Source organism: Neophocaena asiaeorientalis, unplaced genomic scaffold (assembly GCF_003031525.2).
Source record: "Neophocaena asiaeorientalis asiaeorientalis breed wild unplaced genomic scaffold, Neophocaena_asiaeorientalis_V1.1 scaffold147, whole genome shotgun sequence".
NCBI classification, from domain to species: domain Eukaryota; kingdom Metazoa; phylum Chordata; class Mammalia; order Artiodactyla; family Phocoenidae; genus Neophocaena; species Neophocaena asiaeorientalis.
Genome location: NW_020173758.1, coordinates 6,011,174 through 6,031,284, shown reverse-complemented (window position 1 = coordinate 6,031,284; position 20,111 = coordinate 6,011,174). Strand labels below are relative to the sequence as shown.

The window sequence follows — 20,111 nt, the reverse complement described above, 5'->3', positions numbered from 1 at the left end:
AGGCTCCAGAGCACAGGCTCTGTAGTTGTGGCGCATGGGCTTATTTGCTCTGCGGCATGTGGGATCTTCCCGGATGGGAGCTCAAACCCGTGTCCCCTGCATTGGCAGGCGGATTCTTAACCACTGCGCCACCAGGGAAGCCACCTTTTGAATTTTTTATATACCACAGTGTTGAAAGCAGTTACCTGTTATATTATTACAATTGACACTGGGTGTTGTGCTATAGTCAATGCTTTAGCATTGAAATTACTGGCTTTCAAGTTATGTAATGAAGATGGTAGCTCCAAGAGGAAGAGATTAGTTAAGAGTAAGTAACATTAGAAAACCTTCTATTTTAGTTTTTAAAGGGCTTAAAGGATTAAAGAATTTTTATAAAGTACATATATATATGCATATATGTATATATACGTATATATATATGTATATTTAATGTTTTCCAGGCTTTCACAAAGCAATGGTCAAGACCATGTCTGCAGCCCTGAAGATACCTCATTTTGGGTATTGTGATGATGTTGACCTTACTGAACTGGTTAAGCTGCGAGAAGAATTAAAACCCATTGCTTTTGCTCGTGGAATTAAACTCTCCTTCATGCCCTTCTTCTTAAAGGTAAGATTTTAGTCATTTCAAACAAGGCTTGAGTAAGACGTTTAAATTTTGTTTTGTGAATGAGCAATGTGTTAACTATGGATTTGAATAAAAATATATTTCTCACAATATCACATAGTTAGAAAAATGTACAAGTACACTCTTTGTTTCATGGAAGTTTATAAAATTGAAATTTCTGTGTCAGATTTTTATCTACTTATCTCTGACCTAGGTGAGGATTGTCCTGCCATGTAGATAAAGCCTTTAATTCTGAAAGGATCACTCCAGCAAAGTCCTGATTTGAAGAAAAGTGAGACTTGGGATTGATCTTCCACTTTTCAACAAACTTATATTGAGGCCTCTGGGAATCATTTCTAGTACTAGGCCTTGGTGCCAGTATCAAAAGAATAAGGCCGTCAGCTGACCTTGAGCAGCCCGCTAACCACGATTTAGAAAGCAGCCGCCATATGCCTGACCCCATACCAAGCGTGCTGTATACATTATCCCTTTTAATGATCAGAATAATGTTAACATGTAAATATTGCTATCCCCATTTTCCATTTAAGGAAATTAGCACTCAGAGAAGTTGAGAAACTTGTCAAGAATTTACATCTAACAAGTGGAGAAGCTAAGTTTTCGGTTCTGGTCCATTTTTCTCAAAAATGCATACTGTTGTCTCTAAATCCAGTGTGGCTTCCTACCAGCCCTTTCCATGGTTCTTTTCAATGGTTCCCCTTCAGGATTGCCTTCAGGATGGTTTCTAAATGCGTTAATGTGGCATAAAAAAGTATTTCTATGCGTTCTATGCGTCTCTGCCACCCACCTCTCCAGTCTTCTCTCTCACAGTCACTCTCTCCGCTATAGTCAGATTAAGCTACGCATAGTTGCTGGAATACACAACTCGACCTGAAATGCCACCTCCTCCCTTGATGTGCATCCTAAACAGCAAATTTTGCTCCAGTGTACAGAAGCCGGTTCCGCCTGCAGAAGCCAGTGGTTGTCACAGTTTGAGTTAAATGGCCTTGTGTTTCTCATTGCAGTTCATCTCAGTGTTTTGAACGTGTTTATACTCAGTTGTCTCTTCACTGATGCTGAGTCTTGTAAGGCAGAAGCTGTTCTCCTATATGTCCATCTTTTTAACAACTACCCTCACAGGGAAAGAGATGGTCTATAAACATGAGATGTAGTAGGTGCCAGTAAATGAGAGATCTGAACTATATTACAGCTATAGAGGGTCATCTGTAGAGACACAGCAATTGAAACACGTGGATGAGATCACCCAAATTATGTGTGAAGGAGAAGAAAAGAAGGCTAAGGGTTTTACATCAGTGTTTAAGGGGTAGGTAGAAACTGAGTTGGCAAAGGCAATGGAAGAGGCTGAGTGGGGTCAGTGGTTTGACAATAGGAGAACCAGAAAAGAGTCACTTAATAGCCAAGTGTATCTATTGCTGTATAACAAACCACCCCCAAATTTCATGGTTTGAAACAATTACCATGTATTATTTCTCATGAATCTACAGGTGAGCAGGACCTGTCTGCTGATCTTAGCAGAGCTCACTTATATGTCTATAGACAGGTACTAGATGGGCTAGGGGCCCACTGGTGTAGGGTGGCCTCAGTGAGGATGACTCATTTCTCTTCTGGATGTCTCTCTTATCTACCCAGTATGCTAGCCTGCACATGGTCTCAGTACTGCCGGGGGTGAAGAGAGGAAGCAGAATGTTAGCACTTTCCCCAAGCTGTGCTGCACTGAGTTTGTTTTTAACTCATTGACCAAGGCAAGTCACATGACTAAGCTCAGAATCAGCTTGCAAGAGCACTACCAAGGGACTTGGATAAGGAGGCTCCTTATAGATTGGGGCCTTTGATTCAGCCTCTCACACTGAGAGACAAGAAAAAAGTTTTAAGAGGAAAGTAGATAATGGTTATATGCATTACAGAGGTTAAATAGGATAAGGGATGGGAACAGGCTATTGGAGTGGTAATGAAGAGGTCATGTGTGGCCTCAGCCAGAACTTACTGAATAAAGTATTGTTGAGGTAGAAGCTTAGTTGCAGTTAGTTGGGGAATGAAAGAAATTAAGGAAGAGGAGAAACCTGAAAAAATATGCAGAAAGGCAGACAGGGCATAGGTGCAGGTGACAGTTACGGTGGTTGGAGTAGATTGAAGAAAGGTTCCATCTGCTCCCTCCTCTCCTGCACACCCTCAAGGAAAAATTGAGCAGGTCTGTAGGCTGAGGGAAAGAGCTGGAAAATGGAAAGTTAAAAATGTGTTAATGGGGGGCTTCCCTGGTGGCGCAGTGGTTGAGAGTCCGCCTGCCGATGCAGGGGACACGGGTTCGTGCCCTAGTCCGGGAAGATCCCACATGCCGCGGAGCGGCTGGGCCTGTGAGCCATGACCGCTGAGCCTGTGTGTCCAGAGCCTGTGCTCCGCAGCAGGAGAGGCCACAACAGTGAAAGGCCCGCGTACCGCAAAAAAAAAAAGTGTGAATGGGAAGCACTGTTAGAACAATGCCTGAGCATGAGGGCAGAATGAGTTGAAGACCCCAGTGGAGAAGTTCACGGGGAGGAGAAGAGAGTGCCACCTCTTGTTTCAGACTGAGTTCCTCTTACTGCTTCCTTTGACAAGTCTGTTTTGCAGCAAGGACAGTCCAGCTTTTTAATATGTTAAATTTATTTCATGATTGTTTTTCTTTATTGTTCCAGTCTGAATGAAATATCTGATCTGTATTTTGAAAATAAAAGTTAATATGCTTTGTTTTAAAATAACATTTTTTTCCAGTCTATATAATTTTAGAACATTTGGAAAATACTACAAAGTATTGTACAGGGGGAAAAAATGACCTCTTATCTGTGGACACACACCTTGTTTTTCCTTTTACAAAATTTGGATTATACTCAAAATACTGTTTTTAATGTATAACACTTTAATCTTAGTTATGGATTTTTATATAAAGAAGATTAAAGTTATAGTTATCAAATCAAATGCTTAATAAAACTTTCCTTAACTCTCTAGTTCAAGGATATTTCTTTTTTTCTGTCAAGACCACTGACCCACAGACAAAAATAACACAACACAATGCACATAAAGAACTCTTAATTGGACAAGATGAAGGCAGTAGGAGAGGGAATTCTTTCTTTTTTGCGGTACGCGGGCCTCTCACTGTTGTGGCTTCTCCCGTTGTGGAGCACAGGTTCCGGACGCGCAGGCTCAGTGGCCATGGCTCACGGGTCCAGCCGCTCCGCAGCATGTGGGATCTTCCCGGACCGGGGCACGAACCCGTGTCCCCTGCATCGGCAGGCAGACTCTCAATCACTGCGCTACCAGGGAAGCCCGAGGGAATTCTTTTTAGGGACAATTTTAAGCATTTTTATTTTCCCTTTTTTTGTGGGGGGTGGGTTAGGGGCTGTGCCACTTGGCACTGCTTACAGGATCTTAGTTCCCCAGCCAGGGATTGACCCGGGTCCACAGCAGTGAAAGTGTGGAGTCCTAACCACTGGACTGCCATGGAATTCCCTATTTTCCTATTTTTTAAACTGACTATAAGGCATGACAACGAAATGCAGTGTGTGAACTTTGATTATATCCTGGGTGGGCAGAGAAACAGCTATAAAGAATTGGAGACAGGTAAATCTGAACATGGACAGAAGTGAAATGGTAGTAAGAGAAAAAAGGAAAAAGGAAAGGGAGAGATTAAGGCAGGAGAAGGCACAAATGCCATCAATTCTAGGAAACGGGCTCTAAAGTAAATATTTGCACCAGCTCTGCCCTTCGCTTGGCCAAGGACACCAGGTGGAACACTGGCCTCTCAAATCTTTATCACTTGTTCTTTCTACAGAGGAAAATAGCTTACTGCCTTTCTGTTTTTGTTTTTGTTGCGGTACGCGGGCCTCAGGCTCCGGACGCGCAAGCTCAGCGGCCGTGGCTCACGAGCCCCGCCGCCCCGCAGCACGTGGGATCTTGCCGGACCCGGGCACGAACCCATGTCTCCTGCATCAGCAGGCGGACTCTCAACCACTGCGCCACCAGGGAAGCCCTACCTTTTTGTGTTTAATTCAATGTTTCTTTGAACTACAGGTTTGCTTCTCACGGAAACCTTAAGACTCTACATGTAAGTGAGGAAAACATGTAGAATTTAGACCTTTTTTTGGTACTTTGGTCAGTCTGCATAGTTTGAAAATCTCCTTGATGTTTACAAGCTCCCTGATTACTTTATCTTTTATTCTTAAATGATAAGGGTAACCTAGTTCCACATTGCTGGGAGGTAACATAGGGAGTAATATGCCTGGTACATGTAGACTTGCAATTAAACTCAGCTTAAATAAGAGTTCTTTCCTTCCATCCTTTCCATCTTATTGCTTCAAATCCCCTATCCTTTCCAAGTTAAAAGTGCTAACATTGTATTTCTCTCTCTAAACAGGCTGCTTCCTTGGGATTACTACAGTTTCCTATCCTTAATGCTTCTGTGGATGAAAACTGCCAGAACATAACATATAAGGTTGGCTATGTGCTGCGATAAATAAAAGTGCAAATGTGCTTGTAGGTTAAAGAAGCTTCTATTATACCTCAAGTGGTGATCTTCTTCAAACTGGAAATTAAAGTATGGGGTAAAACATTAAACTGAAGATAAATCCGTTGCTATTGATGTTGGTTTTACTGGTTAATAATATTATTCAGATATGCAGATTGCCATTTTTAACGCCTTTTGGTTTTCTGGTTAAAATAATGGAAATATACAGCTGTGAGGCAATGGTTTACATTTCCCATCGTACATATCCTCTCCGCAAACAGAAGAGCTCTCTCAAAATGGAATTCCTGCAGTTTTTAAAACAAGAATAATTTAGGGACTTCCCTGGTGGTCCAGTGGTTAAGACTTCGCGCTCCCAATGCAGGGGCCCCGGGTTCGATTCCTGGTCGGGGAACTAGATCCCACATGCCGTAAGAAGATCCCGCACACAGCAACGAAGATCCTACGTGCCGCAACTAAGACCCGGCACAGCCAAATAAATATTTAAAAAAATAATAAAATAAAATCACATGCTTGTGTATTGATACCCATTTAAAAAAATAAACAAAGGGACTTCCCTTGTGGTCCAGTGGTTGAGAATCCGTCTTCCAATGCAGGGGATGCGGGTTCGATCCCTGGTCGAGGAACTAAGATACCACATGCCGCAGGACAACTAAGCCCCAAGCGCTGTGGAGCCCGTGTGCCACAATTAGAGGCCTGGTACAGCCAAAAATAAGTAAATATTTTTTAAAATTTTAAAAATAAATAAAATAAAACAAGAATCATTTAAATGAGCAAAGTACTGAAAGTTTGAATTCGTTGAGTGAACTCTTCTGTTTGGAGTGAAAGTTCATTAAGGCTGAGAACTCTTTTGAGGATGCGGCCCTTACTTATATTTCTTATTAGAAATATATAACCAGGAAGTGAGCTTTACATTCTGGGGGGGTTGGATCTAAAATCTTTCCATGTTATTAATACAACTTCCTCATTAAGTATATACTTGTTGCAAACAATTCAGACAAGAAAATAGCGATACTTACCTTCAGTCCCATAATCCTAAAATAACTCACTTTATGCTGAGATGTACATCTGTCTAGGATTTTATTTTTACACAGTTAAAAAATATGGGGCTTCCCTGGTGGCGCAGTGGTTGAGAGTCTGACTGCTGACGTCAGGGGACACGAGTTCGTGCCCCGGTCCGGGAAAATCCCACATGACGCAGAACAGCTGGGCCCGTGAGCCATGGCCTCTGGGCCTGCGCGTCCGGAGCCTGTGCTTCGCAACGGGAGAGGCCACAACAGTGAGAGGCCCGCATACCGCAAAGAAAAAGAAAAAAGGAATTTTATATATATATATAAAATATCATATATCTTTTTATATTTAAAACGTTTTTCTTTTAACTATTTTCTATTTAATATGTTTTAGACATCATTACATGTCAATAAATATAGCTTTGTTATCATTTGTTTAGCCAGTGACTTATTGATAAGCATTTTGATCATTTGCACTTTTTCAATCTTATAAACAATCTGACTCAGCATCTCTGTTCATCTCTACATACTTTTGCATTTATCTCCTTAGCACACGTTTTTGTAAATGTTGGTATGTACTGTTAAATGTTCTCCAGAAAGTATATACCAGCTTACACTTCCACTAACAATGGATGGAAATAATCTATTGCCCTATATTCTTACCAAAAAAAATTTATCTTTTTCAAAAAAATCTTTTAAAATTATTTCTTTTAAATCATCACCAATATGGTGACAATAGTTTTCTATAGTTGAGTTCATAAGGCAGTAAAAGTTGAGACTTTCTTTTCTGTTAGCTTACGAAAAGGCTGCTGTATAATTGTTTGTTTGTTTATTTTTAGGCTTCTCATAACATTGGGATAGCAATGGATACAGAGCAGGGCTTGATTGTACCTAATGTGAAAAACATTCAGGTCCGCTCCATATTTGAGATCGCCACTGAATTGAACCGCCTCCAGAAATTGGGCTCTGCAGGTCAGCTCAGCACCACTGACCTTACAGGAGGAACATTTACTCTTTCCAACATTGGATCAGTGAGTAATAGTAATATTCAAGTTCATAAACCATAACTTAAGATTTGTGACCATATGCTCAGTTAAAAATATAAACTTTAATTTGCCATTTGTTCCTCAGAAGCTTAATTTTTCTACTCTATTTTGTTTTTTAGATTGGTGGTACCTACGCCAGACCCGTGATATTGCCACCCGAAGTGGCAATTGGGGCCCTGGGAAAAATTAAGGTATGTTTGTTACATAGTTGAAAAAAGAGTTTAAGCAAATTGGGGTAGGAAAAACAAAGAAGAGTAACCGTTTCTGAGGTTTTTCCCCTCACTTTGTAGGTTTGAGTATGGTATTGGGTTTAGTAAGCCAATTATTTCTTCCTAAGAACTAGGTCTATAACTCCGGTGGCTGCCTCTCTGTAGAGTAAATACTTGTGATCTGGATTGTTTCTGTATGGATCAACCATTGTGGATTATGCCAGGCACAGGTGTGAGTCTTTATGAATAATCACAAATATAGCCAATCTGAGTCTATCAAAATATCTTTATTTCAGTATACCAAAGAATAATAGTAAGCCAATCCAAATTATTTATAACGGTAAAACACCATTGAGAGAGTTTTTCTTAAACTTTGCTCTGTTCAAGAATCATTGGGAGTGCAGTTAAAAATGCAGATTTCTTGGCCTTGGGGACAGAACCTCCAAAATTTACATATTAAACAAGAACCCATGTGGCCATGTTATAGAAGACTGACTTAAAATAAGGGTTGCAGTGATTCTTAACCCTGGCTACACATTAGAATCATCTGGAGAGTGTGAAAAAAGTGCCCAAGCTCACCCCATACCAACTGCACCAGAATTTGTGGGGGGCTGGGGCTTGGGCATCCCTATTAACTCAGGGTTGAGAACCACCCAAGTTAAAGAAATAAGCTCATAGATACCATTTCAATACCACCATTATTAAATGTCATTGTCACTACATTAACCTTGATTTTGATCTTCACGTTTTCGGAAGAACCTTTCTTCTCTGTATTTATAATGCTTCCACATGGAACATCTCTGAGACTTGCTTTTCATGAGTTTATTACTTTCATGTCGGCATCCAAAATCTTCACAGATACTTTCATTCAGCCTTTGATTTGCTTTCTAGCAGCTGGTACTTTGGTTGCTAAGTTACTCCCTCTTCTAGCTCTACTTTCCCTTCTGGCCCACGGAAGAGACAGGGAAGAAAAATAGGAACACATAGCATGACACTGTTCTGTCCAAATCAGAAGTTTCTCTAAGGGATTAATTTCTCTATCACTCGTCCGCCCCCAACAAGCATTCAGCATTTGATTCTCACAGAATTCTGACTTCTTGCAGCTTACAAACAAACCATCATACCTATTTAACAAAGTTTTGTTTTCCCTTTTCCTGAAAGCAGTTTGTTTTCTTCTGAATTGTACATATAGGTATATAATTGTGGTAAACTATACATGACAAAGTTTACCATTTTAATCAAAGTGTATGGTTCAGCAGCAGTAGGTACAGTCACACTGTTTGCAACAATCACCACCGTCCATCTCCAGAACTTTTTTATCATCCCAAACTGAGACTCTGTGTGTACAATATATACCACATTTTGTTAATCTGTGCATCTCTAATGAGCATTTGGATTGTTTCCATTTTTTGGCTATTGTGAATAATGCTGCTATGAACATTGGTGTACAATTATCTGTGTGAGATGCATTTTTTCAGAATCATCTCACTCATGGTTTTTTCAGGTTATGAAGCATAATTCTTAAAGTATAAATCTGCATAGTGACTTAATGTAGTTAATCCTTGTTGGGTAGGGACAGTATTTCATTCCTTTCTCCCTTTGGGTCATCTCTCCTTTGCTATCTTTTGTTTTCACTGTAAATTTTACACTGTCACTAAATAGTCTTAAGTCACTAAAACCTCCACATTCCTCCATTCTCAGTCCTTATCTTTCTTGACCTATTAGCTGCGCTTGAGTTGATCAATACTGCCTCTTTGGAAAACCTTCTTCACTGCGACTTGCAGAAAACCTCGCTAGTCTGCTTCCCCCCTACCTAGTGCCTGTTCCCTCTGAGTCTCCTTTGCCTCATCTCCCGATCTCTAAACATTGGAGGACCCCAGGGCTCAGTTCTGGCCCTTTTCTTTATCTGATCCAGTCTCATGGCTTTAAATACCATTTATATGCTGATGGCTCCCAAGTTTATATCTCCAGACCAGACTAAACCTCTCCTTTGAACTCCAAACTCTTATTTCCTACTCAGAAGTCTAACTAGGCATCTCCAATTTCCTGCCCCTTCCCTCACCACCACACCCTCTCACCTGAAGTCTTCTCCTCTCAGTGACTGGCCATTCTGTTCAGAAACCTCCAATAGCTTCTCACCTCACTCCAAATCAAAGGCAAACTAGCTGCAGCGGCCTACCATGGCTCTACACTGGTGCCACTCAGTGCGACTGGGACCCACATCAGGCTGTGACTGTTGTATCCGGGCTCTGAGGGGAGAACTACAGAAGGGGAGAGTAGGGCTCGGAAACCTTCGTTGCCCTTTGACAGAGTGATTTTATGTCTACTGAACCTAACAATAAGAGGTGGATCTTGCATTTTGTATATCTTTTTATATCATTATAAAAAGATAATATATTTTTGATATATATTCACTTTTGATATATTTTTAAAAAAATAACCTGCAATGAATTCACTTTTTTTAAAATCTGTTTTTGGAAAAGTCAGAGGCAGACTGGGAAGCATAACTGTTGTCTTAGCAACATGCCCCCCTTCAGCCTGCTCTTTCTGTGTCATCTCCCACCTCTCACCCCGGCCCCTCCAATACAGCCTCCCTGCCAACTTTGCTGGTCCTCCAACACTCCAGCCATGCTTCCCCCCGTCTTTCTCCAGGTGTCCATATGGCTTGCTTCCTCACTGCCTTCAGTGAGGACACCTTCTTGGTGAGGCTTTCCCTCCCTGCCCACCTGTTAAAAAAAAAATGCAACCTCTCCCCTATTTCCACCTCCTGTGTATAATCTCTATCTCCATTCCAAAGTGCCTTATTTTTTCATTTGTACTTTTCACTGTCTAACACACTATATATATTTTACTTATTTATCTTAATCATCTGTCTCTCCCCATTAAAATGTTAGCTCCAAGAGGGCAAGGATTGTTATTTGTTTTGTTCATTGCTTTATCCCCAGAGTCTAGCAGAGTACCTGGTACATGGTAGATGCTCAATAAATAGCTGTTAAATAATTGAAATCTGAAACGAAGTTCACTGTACATACAGAAATTATACAGACGACAGGAAATATCTTGGAGAAACTCTGAAAGCTTGAAGCACACACTCACAAAGATAGGAAGAGTAGTAGTTAGCATTATCAAAAGTCATTTGGGATGCCCATTTCTTCTCTATTATAGGAAGGGAGATTTGCCTAATCTTTCACCATTGTTTTTACTAGAGCTTGCTTTGAGCAAGTGAAGGCTGACTCTGTCCTTTTCCTTATTTGTAGACCCTTCCCCGATTTAACGAGAAAGGGGAAGTATATAAGGCCCAGATAATGAATGTGAGCTGGTCAGCTGATCACAGAATTATTGATGGTGCTACAATGTCACACTTCTCCAATTTGTGGAAATCCTACTTAGAAAACCCAGCTTTTATGCTACTAGATCTGAAATGAAGATTGATAAGACATCCTTGAACTTTCTGAGCTTCAAAAGAAAATGCAGAGCCCAGCTGTGCAGCACACGTTCCTCATTGCAGTTTGTATTGTAAATGATTTGTAATGTATGATTACAGTTCTGAGACACAATATGTATCACTATTCTGTTAGAGATTTTACTGGAAAGGAATAATGGTATAATAGTTCTCCTGGGCTGTCACATTTTATAGGTCATAGTACGCCTTCTTAATATAGTGCTGAGGTCTTTGTGTCAATGGATTGAAACTGGCAGGAACAACAAAATGAATATTACTGAAAGACAGGCCGCCATATACAGTATTTGCCCTATTTCTTTCTTTCTTTTTTAAACTAACTTTTTTTTAATAAACTTTTTAAAATTTATTTTATTTATTACTTTTGGCTGCATCGGGTCTTAGTTGCGCCATGTGGGATACTCGTTGAAGCATGCGGGATCTTTTGTTGCGGCACGGGATCTTCATTGTGGCATGCGGGCTTCTCTCTAGTTGTGGCATGTGGGTTTTCTCTCTCTAGTTGTGGCGTGCGGGCCCCAGGGCATGTGGGCTCTGTAGTTTGCGGCGCACGGGCTCTAGCTGAGGTACGTGAGCTCAGTAGTTGTGGCTCACAGGCTTAGTTGCCCTGGGCATGTGGCATCTTAGTTACCTGACCAGGGATTGAACCCACATCCCCTGCATTGTAAGGCAGATTCTTTGCCACTGGACCATCAGTGAAGTCTCTAAACTAATTCTTAATGAAACTTTTCAATTATACTTAGTTGGGAAAAGGAATTTATATGCAAAAGTATTTTCTATTTCCCCACAAGAATGCAAATTATTGTATAAAATAAGTGCAATTGTATTTACCTTTTAAGATATCCTGGAGTGTGTTGCTCTGTAGAGATTATCATCTGTAAATATCTTATTTGTATAAATTAATATCTTTTAAAAGGGAAAATTATAAGCTAATCTTAAAAATGCCCAATTATAGTTTTATAGCCAGTAAGGCCACTAAAAGTATTTGTTTAAAGTGGATATACTTTTAGAATTTGGTAATGGTTTAGTGTTTTATTGAGAAAAACTTCACCTTTACAACCTTGCTTCAATGTAAGGAAGGTACTTTAAATGTAGCAACTACTGACATTGTGTTACATTCAGAAGTCCATTGCCTTTTAACTTTTTTTTTTTTACTTTCTTAGTCTTCAGCTAAAAAAATAGGATAGATTAATAAGTTAGGGTCTATTCTATTCTTCATATCCTGAGAAGGAATATGAATAATGGGAGAGAGAAGACTAATGGGTAATTATGGACATTAAAATAAAAACTAAATTTTGCACAGAAATAAAGGTATCCTTGTGATCATTTTGTTAGAGGCCCACTTGAATCAGAAATTCATGTTGTTTCTAATATTGTCTAATTGAATACTGTATGTTCAAGTGAAGTTTTGTGACAGAAAAAGTTGTTTTAATGTCTACTTGATTTTTTTCAAAATGGAAATGATGTATAATTCAGAAAATAATGGATCTAACGAATGTTATTTTTTAAATTCAGATAATATGAAGAGTTGCAAAGAAAATAAAATCAACCATAATCCTACCACTATTAACATTTTGATCAAGGTATCTGTATACATAGCTATTCTTTTTATGAAAATAAGGTTGTGCTGTATCTACTACTTTATAGTTTGATTTTTTTAGTTTAACATTATGAGTCAATAAACAGCTCCACATTATGATACTTTTACATGGCTGCATAATATTCTATTGTTTGCATTTATCACACATCTAGATGTTAAACATCTACTGTATACTAAGTGTGGTGCTAAGCAGTGGGTACACAATGCCCATCCTCATGGTTCCTGCCTTCATTGGGCTTACAGTCTGGGGAGCGAGACAGATATTTAATAATCATAAAAATAAGAATATAATTAACTTCTAAGTAGGAGAAAACAGGGTGCTATAAGAGCATCTAATAGAAGTTACTGATCCTGTCTGGGAAGATGAGGAGAGGATGTACCATAATTTAACCAATTCCCTGTTGATGGCATTTACAGAATTTTAAGTGAAGAATGACATGATCAGTAAAAATGTCCCCTTCACTTAAGAAATGTGAAAACTAGGAGAACAAGAGCTTTGAAATAAGTATGTAATATGTTCCCCTAAAAGTCCAACATCATTGGCTCAGAATAAACTCTTGAGCTATCTGTTCTATCCCAAATCCCTGCCATTGCCACCTTCTCTTTTGTCTCATCCTTTGAGAATTCAGCAAAGGATTTGCTTTCCATTGTGTGTTGGACCTTTAAGATAAGAGGATCCACTGGGAGGGATGAGGGGGCCAGGAGCACAGCCCTAGTAGCTGATCCACAGGGCTCCACACATCATAGGGTGGGAATTGTTTAGAACAAGGCCGTAGCCGTATTCCTAAAGGTTGAAATTAAAGGGAAGAAGCCGGAAAATTCAAGTCCTTCACTAGTATGTCTGGAGGTTGGAAGGTACTATATGTCCATGGGGGAGAAGCCAAAGTTATTGGCCCCAAATTATTGTTGGGAGCGCCCAACAAGAAAATCAAGGTTCCATTCATTATGTAGGGCATTCCTCTGATTTTGAAAAGGAAGCACAATAGGGAAGGAAGTTTGAAGGACAGAAGCCAGATTGGTATTAATTTCCATTTTAGAGATCAAAGTGTACCAAATCTTGAAACATTCCAAGAAGTGGTTACGTAGGGAAAAGAGAGCCCACAGGCCTGTTTCGGCATTTCCCATGGCTTTCCAAAGTGGGTCCCAAAGATCACTTGATGGATTTCTTTGCTGACCTCTAAGTAAACTACGGTTTGAAAAAGATGATGGAACTCACTCAGCACTACCCTGCAGCCCCGAAGTACAAACCTTTCCTTGAAGTCTTCAGACTTATTTAACATTCACCCTGTAATTGATTAATTAGTTCATTCTGCACATATTTATTACTGAATATATGTATTCAGTTCCAGGCCCTGGGATATACACTGTGGATACAGATGAAGAAGATAGATGAAGTTTCTGACCTCACAGTGAGAACTCTGGCTGGTGACTAAAGCCTTCACCAGAAGTGGGTCTGTGCCAGTAACTTGGAGGAGAGCAGTGCTTCTAGAGTTGAGTTGTATCTCCAGTCAGTTCTTAATGGTGGTTTTGCTCCTTCCCTATAAACTGTCTTTTCTCACTGAGGTTAGATCACTATGTCTCCTTTACACACTAGGCCTGCCTCGTCAATCCTGCCTCACAAACCATACACCTAATAATAAGATAGACTCTGTCCTTCGGTCACACAGACACAGGCCATTCAAGCTCTTCAGGTCATGGTTTGGGTGTTGCTTTTCATGAGGCAAGCAACAATAGGGGACCTACATGAGCCCAGATACTTAGGGAGCAATATGCAAGGGCTGTACCATCTGAGCATAATATTTTCAGAGTGCACATAAAAAAGCTTCTAATTAATGAGTCATCTAGCCTCTATGCTCATGAAATAGTGGTAGAGAGGGAAAAATTGAGTAAAATTTGAGACAATAATTATAATAGTGTCAGGCACCGCTAATGCTTACATATATTAATTCGTTTCGTCTCTCCAGAAACACTGTGAGGTAGGTGCAATGATTAGCCCTATGTGAGGAAACAGAGTTTAAGTACTTAGATGCGTGTGGATTAACATACGCTAAAGAAGTATACAAAGCTAAACTACTATACCTCGCTTCGTGTTCCAAATGCCAGGATTGTCCATGATTTTATGCTGTTTGAGGAACTGGTATTACTGAGCTAAAAGAAAGAGAGTTTTTGTTTGTCTTAGGGGTCTTAGCAGTTTGAAATACTCCCCGAAGGCCCTGTGTTCTCCAGGCACCGAAAGGAAGGAGTTTTGGTGTTATGAATTCTCTGCAGCAGTAGTTTATGAGAGAAGCATGATGTCAGTTCACCTCAGAACCGGCTCTACCAACATCCTCCTGTTCTCTTTACTGAGCCAGGCTTTACACACCAGAACCAAACTGTAGAAGAGCTGGCCATTGGGGATTCTCAGAGTACAGGATGCTTCCTTTAGGCATGAGAGTGAAACCTGAAGCTGCCTGCAGTGACTTCCCAGTTGTTCCTGGTGGCCTGTAGTAAAGCATGAAGACGATATCACATGCTTCGAGAGATGATCAAAGGAAAATCCTGAGGCTTCCAGAGGAAAGGATTGGGGTCTCAGTCCTTGCAGACAGTGCCTTATCTTCCCCAGGTACAAGCGCTCAAACACTAGAAAGAGGTAAGCACAGAATTTGGGTTTTAAAAGATCCTCTTATGCCCTTTATTGTCCTAAGCTTCCATCACAATGAATTAGTCCCCATTCCCTGAAAACAACATGCAGTGTATTTCATGTTTCCATGCCTTTGCTGGGCTTGTTTCTGCACTCTGGTTTCCACCAGAAGAAAATCCAGAACAAAAGTCACTTCCTTTTTTAGACCTCCTCTGACTGTGCCTCCCTACGTTTGAATCAATATTTATTTTTCCTCTACCTCTCCTGCTTTGTCCACACCTCCAACAGGACTCATGCAGTGATGTAGCTGGATGAGTATGTCTTCACTGCTGGCCTGTGAACCCGCTCAGTAGCCCCAGCTCAACTGACTGGTACTCGGTATGTGCTGGTTGACTTCAAAAGAAATCTATGCCCTGGATCTGATTACGTTTTTTAATGAAGTCCTCATGTAGCATTGAAGCATTGCCAATGACCCAGAAAAGTATAATGTGAAGCAACCATGGCCATGAGGCCGCTCTTGTATCTGTGGAATGACTCTGAATGGCTATGCTTGCTACAAGGAAAAGTATCTAGAGGAAAAGGAATCTGTTCAAACCTCCTTATAATTGGTAAGAAATTTGTTTTAAATTTTGAACAAAAGACAGTTATATTTTCTATGTGTTGTATATAGTTCATTGTAATTCCTCAGTTAATCAGAATGTTTAGTGCTTTCAAGCTCATTTTAGATTTTATAGAACTTGGATCATTATTTTGCTTTTTAAAATGTTTACAAATGTTTCATTTATGCCACTACATCATGTGATTAAGCAAAGCAATGACTTATCTGAGGCCAAGCAGGAAACAACACAGCCAAATTCTCCAATGTTATTTATATGGAAAAACAATACCCACCTTACAGTTGCATTTACTATGCCAAAAAAGTAGAAACTACTTAATTTTTTGACTTACTGATTTATTGATTTATGCCCTGCCACTTTCAGAAAGAATTCCAGAAAGCAACTGTGTCCATAGTCATATTCACCACATTTGAACAGTATAACTATCATTGTTGTATTGTTGTTTATAGCTACCTTTACATAATTTTTTTATAAATAAAGTTTTATTGGAACATGGTCCCACACATCCTTTTATTTTTTTTTTTTTTTTTTTTTTTTTGGTACGTGGGCCTCTCACTGTTGTGGCCTCTCCCGTTGCGGAGCACAGGCTCTGGATGCACAGGCTCAGCGGCCATGTGCTGTGCATGGCCTTGGGCCCAGCTGCTCTGCGGCATGTGGGATCTTCCCGAACCGGGGCAAGAACCCATATCCCCTGCATCGGCAGGCGGACTCTCAACCCCTGCACCCCCAGGGAAGCCCCATTTTTTTTTTTTTTTAATGCTCTATGGAGTTGGGGTGTTTGGGGGGTTCTTTGTTTTTTTATTTTTTGGTTGTGTTGGGTCTTCGTTGCTGTGCACGGGCTTTCTCTGGTTGTGGAGAGCGGGGGCTACTCTTCGTTGCGGTGCTTGGGCTTCTTATTGCGGTGGCTTCTCTTGTGGCGGAGCACAGGCTTTAGGCGTGTGCACTTCAGTAGTTGTGGCTCGCGGGCTCTAGGCACGCAGGCTTCAGTAGTTGTGGCGCACGGGCTTAGTTGCTCGGTGGCATGTGGTATCTTCCCGGACCAGGGCCCGAACCCGTGTCCCCTGCATTGGCAGGCGGATTCTTAACTACTGAGCCACCAGGGAATTCCACATTTTAAATTAAGCATCTCAGGACTTCTCTGGTGGTGCAGTGGTTAACAATCCGCCTGCCAATGCAGGGGACACGGGTTCGGGCCCTGGTCCGGGAAGATACCACATGCCACCGAGCAACTAAGCCCGTGCGCCACAACTACTGAAGCCTGCGTGCCTAGAGCCCGTGCTCCGCAACAAAGAGAAGCCACCACAATGAGAAGCCTGCGCACCACAACAAAGAGCAGCCCCTGCTCGCCGCAACTAGAGAAAGCCCGTACACAGCAACGAAGACCCAACGCAGCCAAAGACAAACAAACTAAAAAAAAAAAAGAGAGAGGGAATCTTAAGTTGAGTCTTGATTTTTCTCTGTTTCTCCAGAGACACATAGACAGCACCAAGTCAGTTGTCTTCATCCCACTTCCTAGTTCTGCCTTTTTGCATCCCAGCCTTGCCAAAACTGAATTCTAGTTCCTCTGGTCGATGAAAACTTATTCAGATAATTTATATGTCCTTGGTAACCATCAGAAACCTAACTTGGCATCCACAGAATTTCTGTGAATGGGTCTCCCAGGGCATCCAACCCTGGGAAATCTACTCAGGGGACGTTCTGAGTCCCTCCTGACTCAGTTCCTTCTCTGATACTCTTGCTCAGGTTTTAGGAAGTAATTCTCTAGTCATCTTCTCTCTCTTTTTTTCTTTTCTCTCTCTCTTTTTTTAACATCTTTATTGGAGTATAATTGCTTTCGAGTGTTGTGTTAATTTCTGCTGTATAACAAAGTGAATCAGCTATATGTATACGTATATCCCCATATACCCACCCGCTTGCATCTCCCTCCCACCCTCCTTATCCCACCCCTCTAGGTGGTCGCAAAGCACCAAGCTGATCTCCCTGTGCCATGCGGCTGCTTCCCACTAGCTATCTATTTTACATTTGGTAGTGTATATATGTCCATGCTACTCTCTTTGTCCCAGCTTATCCTTCCCCCTCTCCGTGTCCTCAGGTCCATTCTCCACATCTGTGCCTTTATTCCTGTCCTGCTAGGTTCATTAGAACCTTTTTTTTTTTTTTAGATTCCGTATATATGTGTTAGCATACGGTATTTGTTTTTCTCTTTCTGACTTACTTCACTCCGTATGACAGACTCTAGGTCCATCCACCTCATTACAAATAACTCAATTTCATTTCTTTTTATGGCTGAGTAATATTCCACTGCATATACCCGCCACATCTTCTTTATCCATTCAATTGTCGAAAGACACTTAGGTTACTTCCATATCCTGACTATTGTAAACAGAGCTGCAATGAACATTTTGGTACATGACTCTTTTTGAATTATGGTTTTCTCAGTCAGTGCAAGAGGGTTCCCTTTTCTCCACACCCTCTCCAGCATTTACTGTTTGTAAATTTTTTGATGATGGCCATTCTGACCAGTGTGAGGTGATACCCCACTGTAGTTTTGATTCATATTTCTCTAATGACTAGTGATGCCGAGCATCCCCTCATGTGTCTGCTGGCAATCTATATCCTCTTTGGAGAAACGTCTATTCATTTCCTCTGTCCATCTTTAGATTGGGTTGTTTGTTTTTTTGATACTGAGCTGCATGAGCTGCTTGTATATTTTGGAGATTAATCCTTTGTCAGTTGCTTCGTTTACAAATATTATCTCCCATTCTGAGGGCTGTCTTTTCATCTTTTCTATGGTTGCTTTTGCTGTGCAAAAGCTTTTAAGTTTCATTAGGTCCCATTTGTTTATTTTTGTTTTCATTTCCATTACTCTAGGAGGTGGGTCAAAAAGGATCTTGCACTGATTTATGTCATAGAGTGTTCTGCCTATGTTTTCCTCTAAGAATTTTATACTGTCTGGCCCTACATTTAGGTCTTTAATCCATTTTGAGTTTATTTCTGTTAGGAAGTGTTCTAATTTCATTCTTTTACATGTAGCTGTCCAGTTTTCCCAGCACCACTCATTGAAGAGACTCTCCTCTCTCCATTGTATACTCTTGCCTCCTTTATCAAAGATAAAGTGACCATAGGTGCATGGGTTTATCTCTGGGCCCTCTATCCTACTCCACCAATCTATATTTCTTCATGCCAGCACCACACTGTCTTGATTACTGTAGCTTTGTATTATAGTCTGAAGTCTGGGAGCCTGATTCCTCCAGCTCCGTTTTTCTTTCTCAAGATGGCTTTGGATATTCAGAGTCTTTTGTGTTTCCATACAAATTGTGCAATTTTTTGTTCTAGTTCTGTGAAAAATGCCATTGGTAGCTTGATAGGGATTGCATTGAATGTGTAGATTGCTTTGGGTAGTAGAGTCATTTCACAATGTTGATTCTGCCAATCCAAGAACATAGTATATCTCTCAATCTGTTTGTATCATCTTTAATTTCTTCCATCTGTGTCTTATAGTTTTCTGCATACAGGTCTTTTGTCTCCTTAGGTAGGTTTATTCCTAGGTATTTTATTCTTTTTGTTGCAATGGTAAATGGGAGTGTTTCCTTAATTTGCTTTTCAGATTTTTCATCATTATTGTATAGGAATTCAAGAGATTTCTTTGCATTAATTTTGTATCCTGCTACTCTACCAAATTCATTGAATAGCTCTAGTAGTTTTCTGGTAGCATCTTTAGGATTCTCTATGTATAGTATCATGTCATCTGCAAACAGTGACAGCTTTACTTCTTCTTTTCCGATTTGGATTCCTTTTATTTCTTTTTCTTCTCTGATTGCTGTGGCTAAAACTTCCAAAACTATGTTGAGTAATAGTGGTGAGAGTGGGCAACCTTGTCTTGTTCCTGATCTTAGAAGAAATGGTTTCAGTTTTTCACCATTGAGAACGATGTTGGCTGTGGGTTTGTCATATGTGGCCTTTATTATGTTGAGGTGGGTTATCTCTATGCCTACTTTCTGGAGAGTTTTTATCATAAATGGGTGTTGAATTTTGTCAAAGCTTTCTCTGCATCTATTGAGATGATCATATGGTTTTTCTCCTTCAGTTTGTTAATATGGTTTATCACATTGATTTGCGTATATTGAAGAATCCTTGCATTCCTGGGATAAACCCCACTTAATCATGGTGTATGATCCTTTTAATGTGCTATTGGAATCTGTTTGCTAGTATTTTGTTGAGGATTTTTGCATCTGTGATCATCAGAGACATTGGCTGTAGCTTTCTTTTTTTGTGTCATCTTTGTCTGGTTTGGTATCTGGGTGATGGTGGCCTCGTAGAATGAGTTTGGGAGTGTTCCTCCCTCTGCTATATTTTGGAAGAGTTTGAGAAGGATATGTGTTAGCTCTTCTCTAAATGTTTGATAGAATTCACTTGTGAAGCCATCTGGTCCTGGGCT

General features: G+C 40.5%; 2 protein-coding genes across 4 annotated transcripts in view; both read left to right on the top strand.

Annotated features, from left to right (window-relative positions):
- The window catches only part of DBT (dihydrolipoamide branched chain transacylase E2), a 41,967-nt gene extending 30,629 nt beyond the window's left edge, over window positions 1-11,338 (top strand). Inside the window, exons 7-11 of the mRNA XM_024751250.1 lie at window positions 441-607; window positions 5,007-5,084; window positions 6,964-7,155; window positions 7,290-7,361; window positions 10,637-11,338. Of these exons, the coding sequence (XP_024607018.1) occupies window positions 441-607; window positions 5,007-5,084; window positions 6,964-7,155; window positions 7,290-7,361; window positions 10,637-10,804 (677 nt within the window). The 3' untranslated portion in view covers window positions 10,805-11,338. The remainder of the gene's footprint in view (window positions 1-440; window positions 608-5,006; window positions 5,085-6,963; window positions 7,156-7,289; window positions 7,362-10,636) is intronic.
- Window positions 11,339-14,068: 2,730 nt separating this feature from the next.
- LRRC39 (leucine rich repeat containing 39) overlaps window positions 14,069-20,111 on the top strand; it is a 37,425-nt gene continuing 31,382 nt past the window's right edge. The window contains exons 1-2 of one of the 3 annotated variants that reach the window (XM_024751287.1): window positions 14,072-15,065; window positions 15,345-15,664. The gene's annotated coding sequence lies outside the window, so the exon portion shown is untranslated. Of the gene's footprint in view, window positions 15,665-20,111 lie in introns of all 3 variants that reach the window. The other 2 variants (XM_024751290.1, XM_024751286.1) reach the window with 2 other exon arrangements.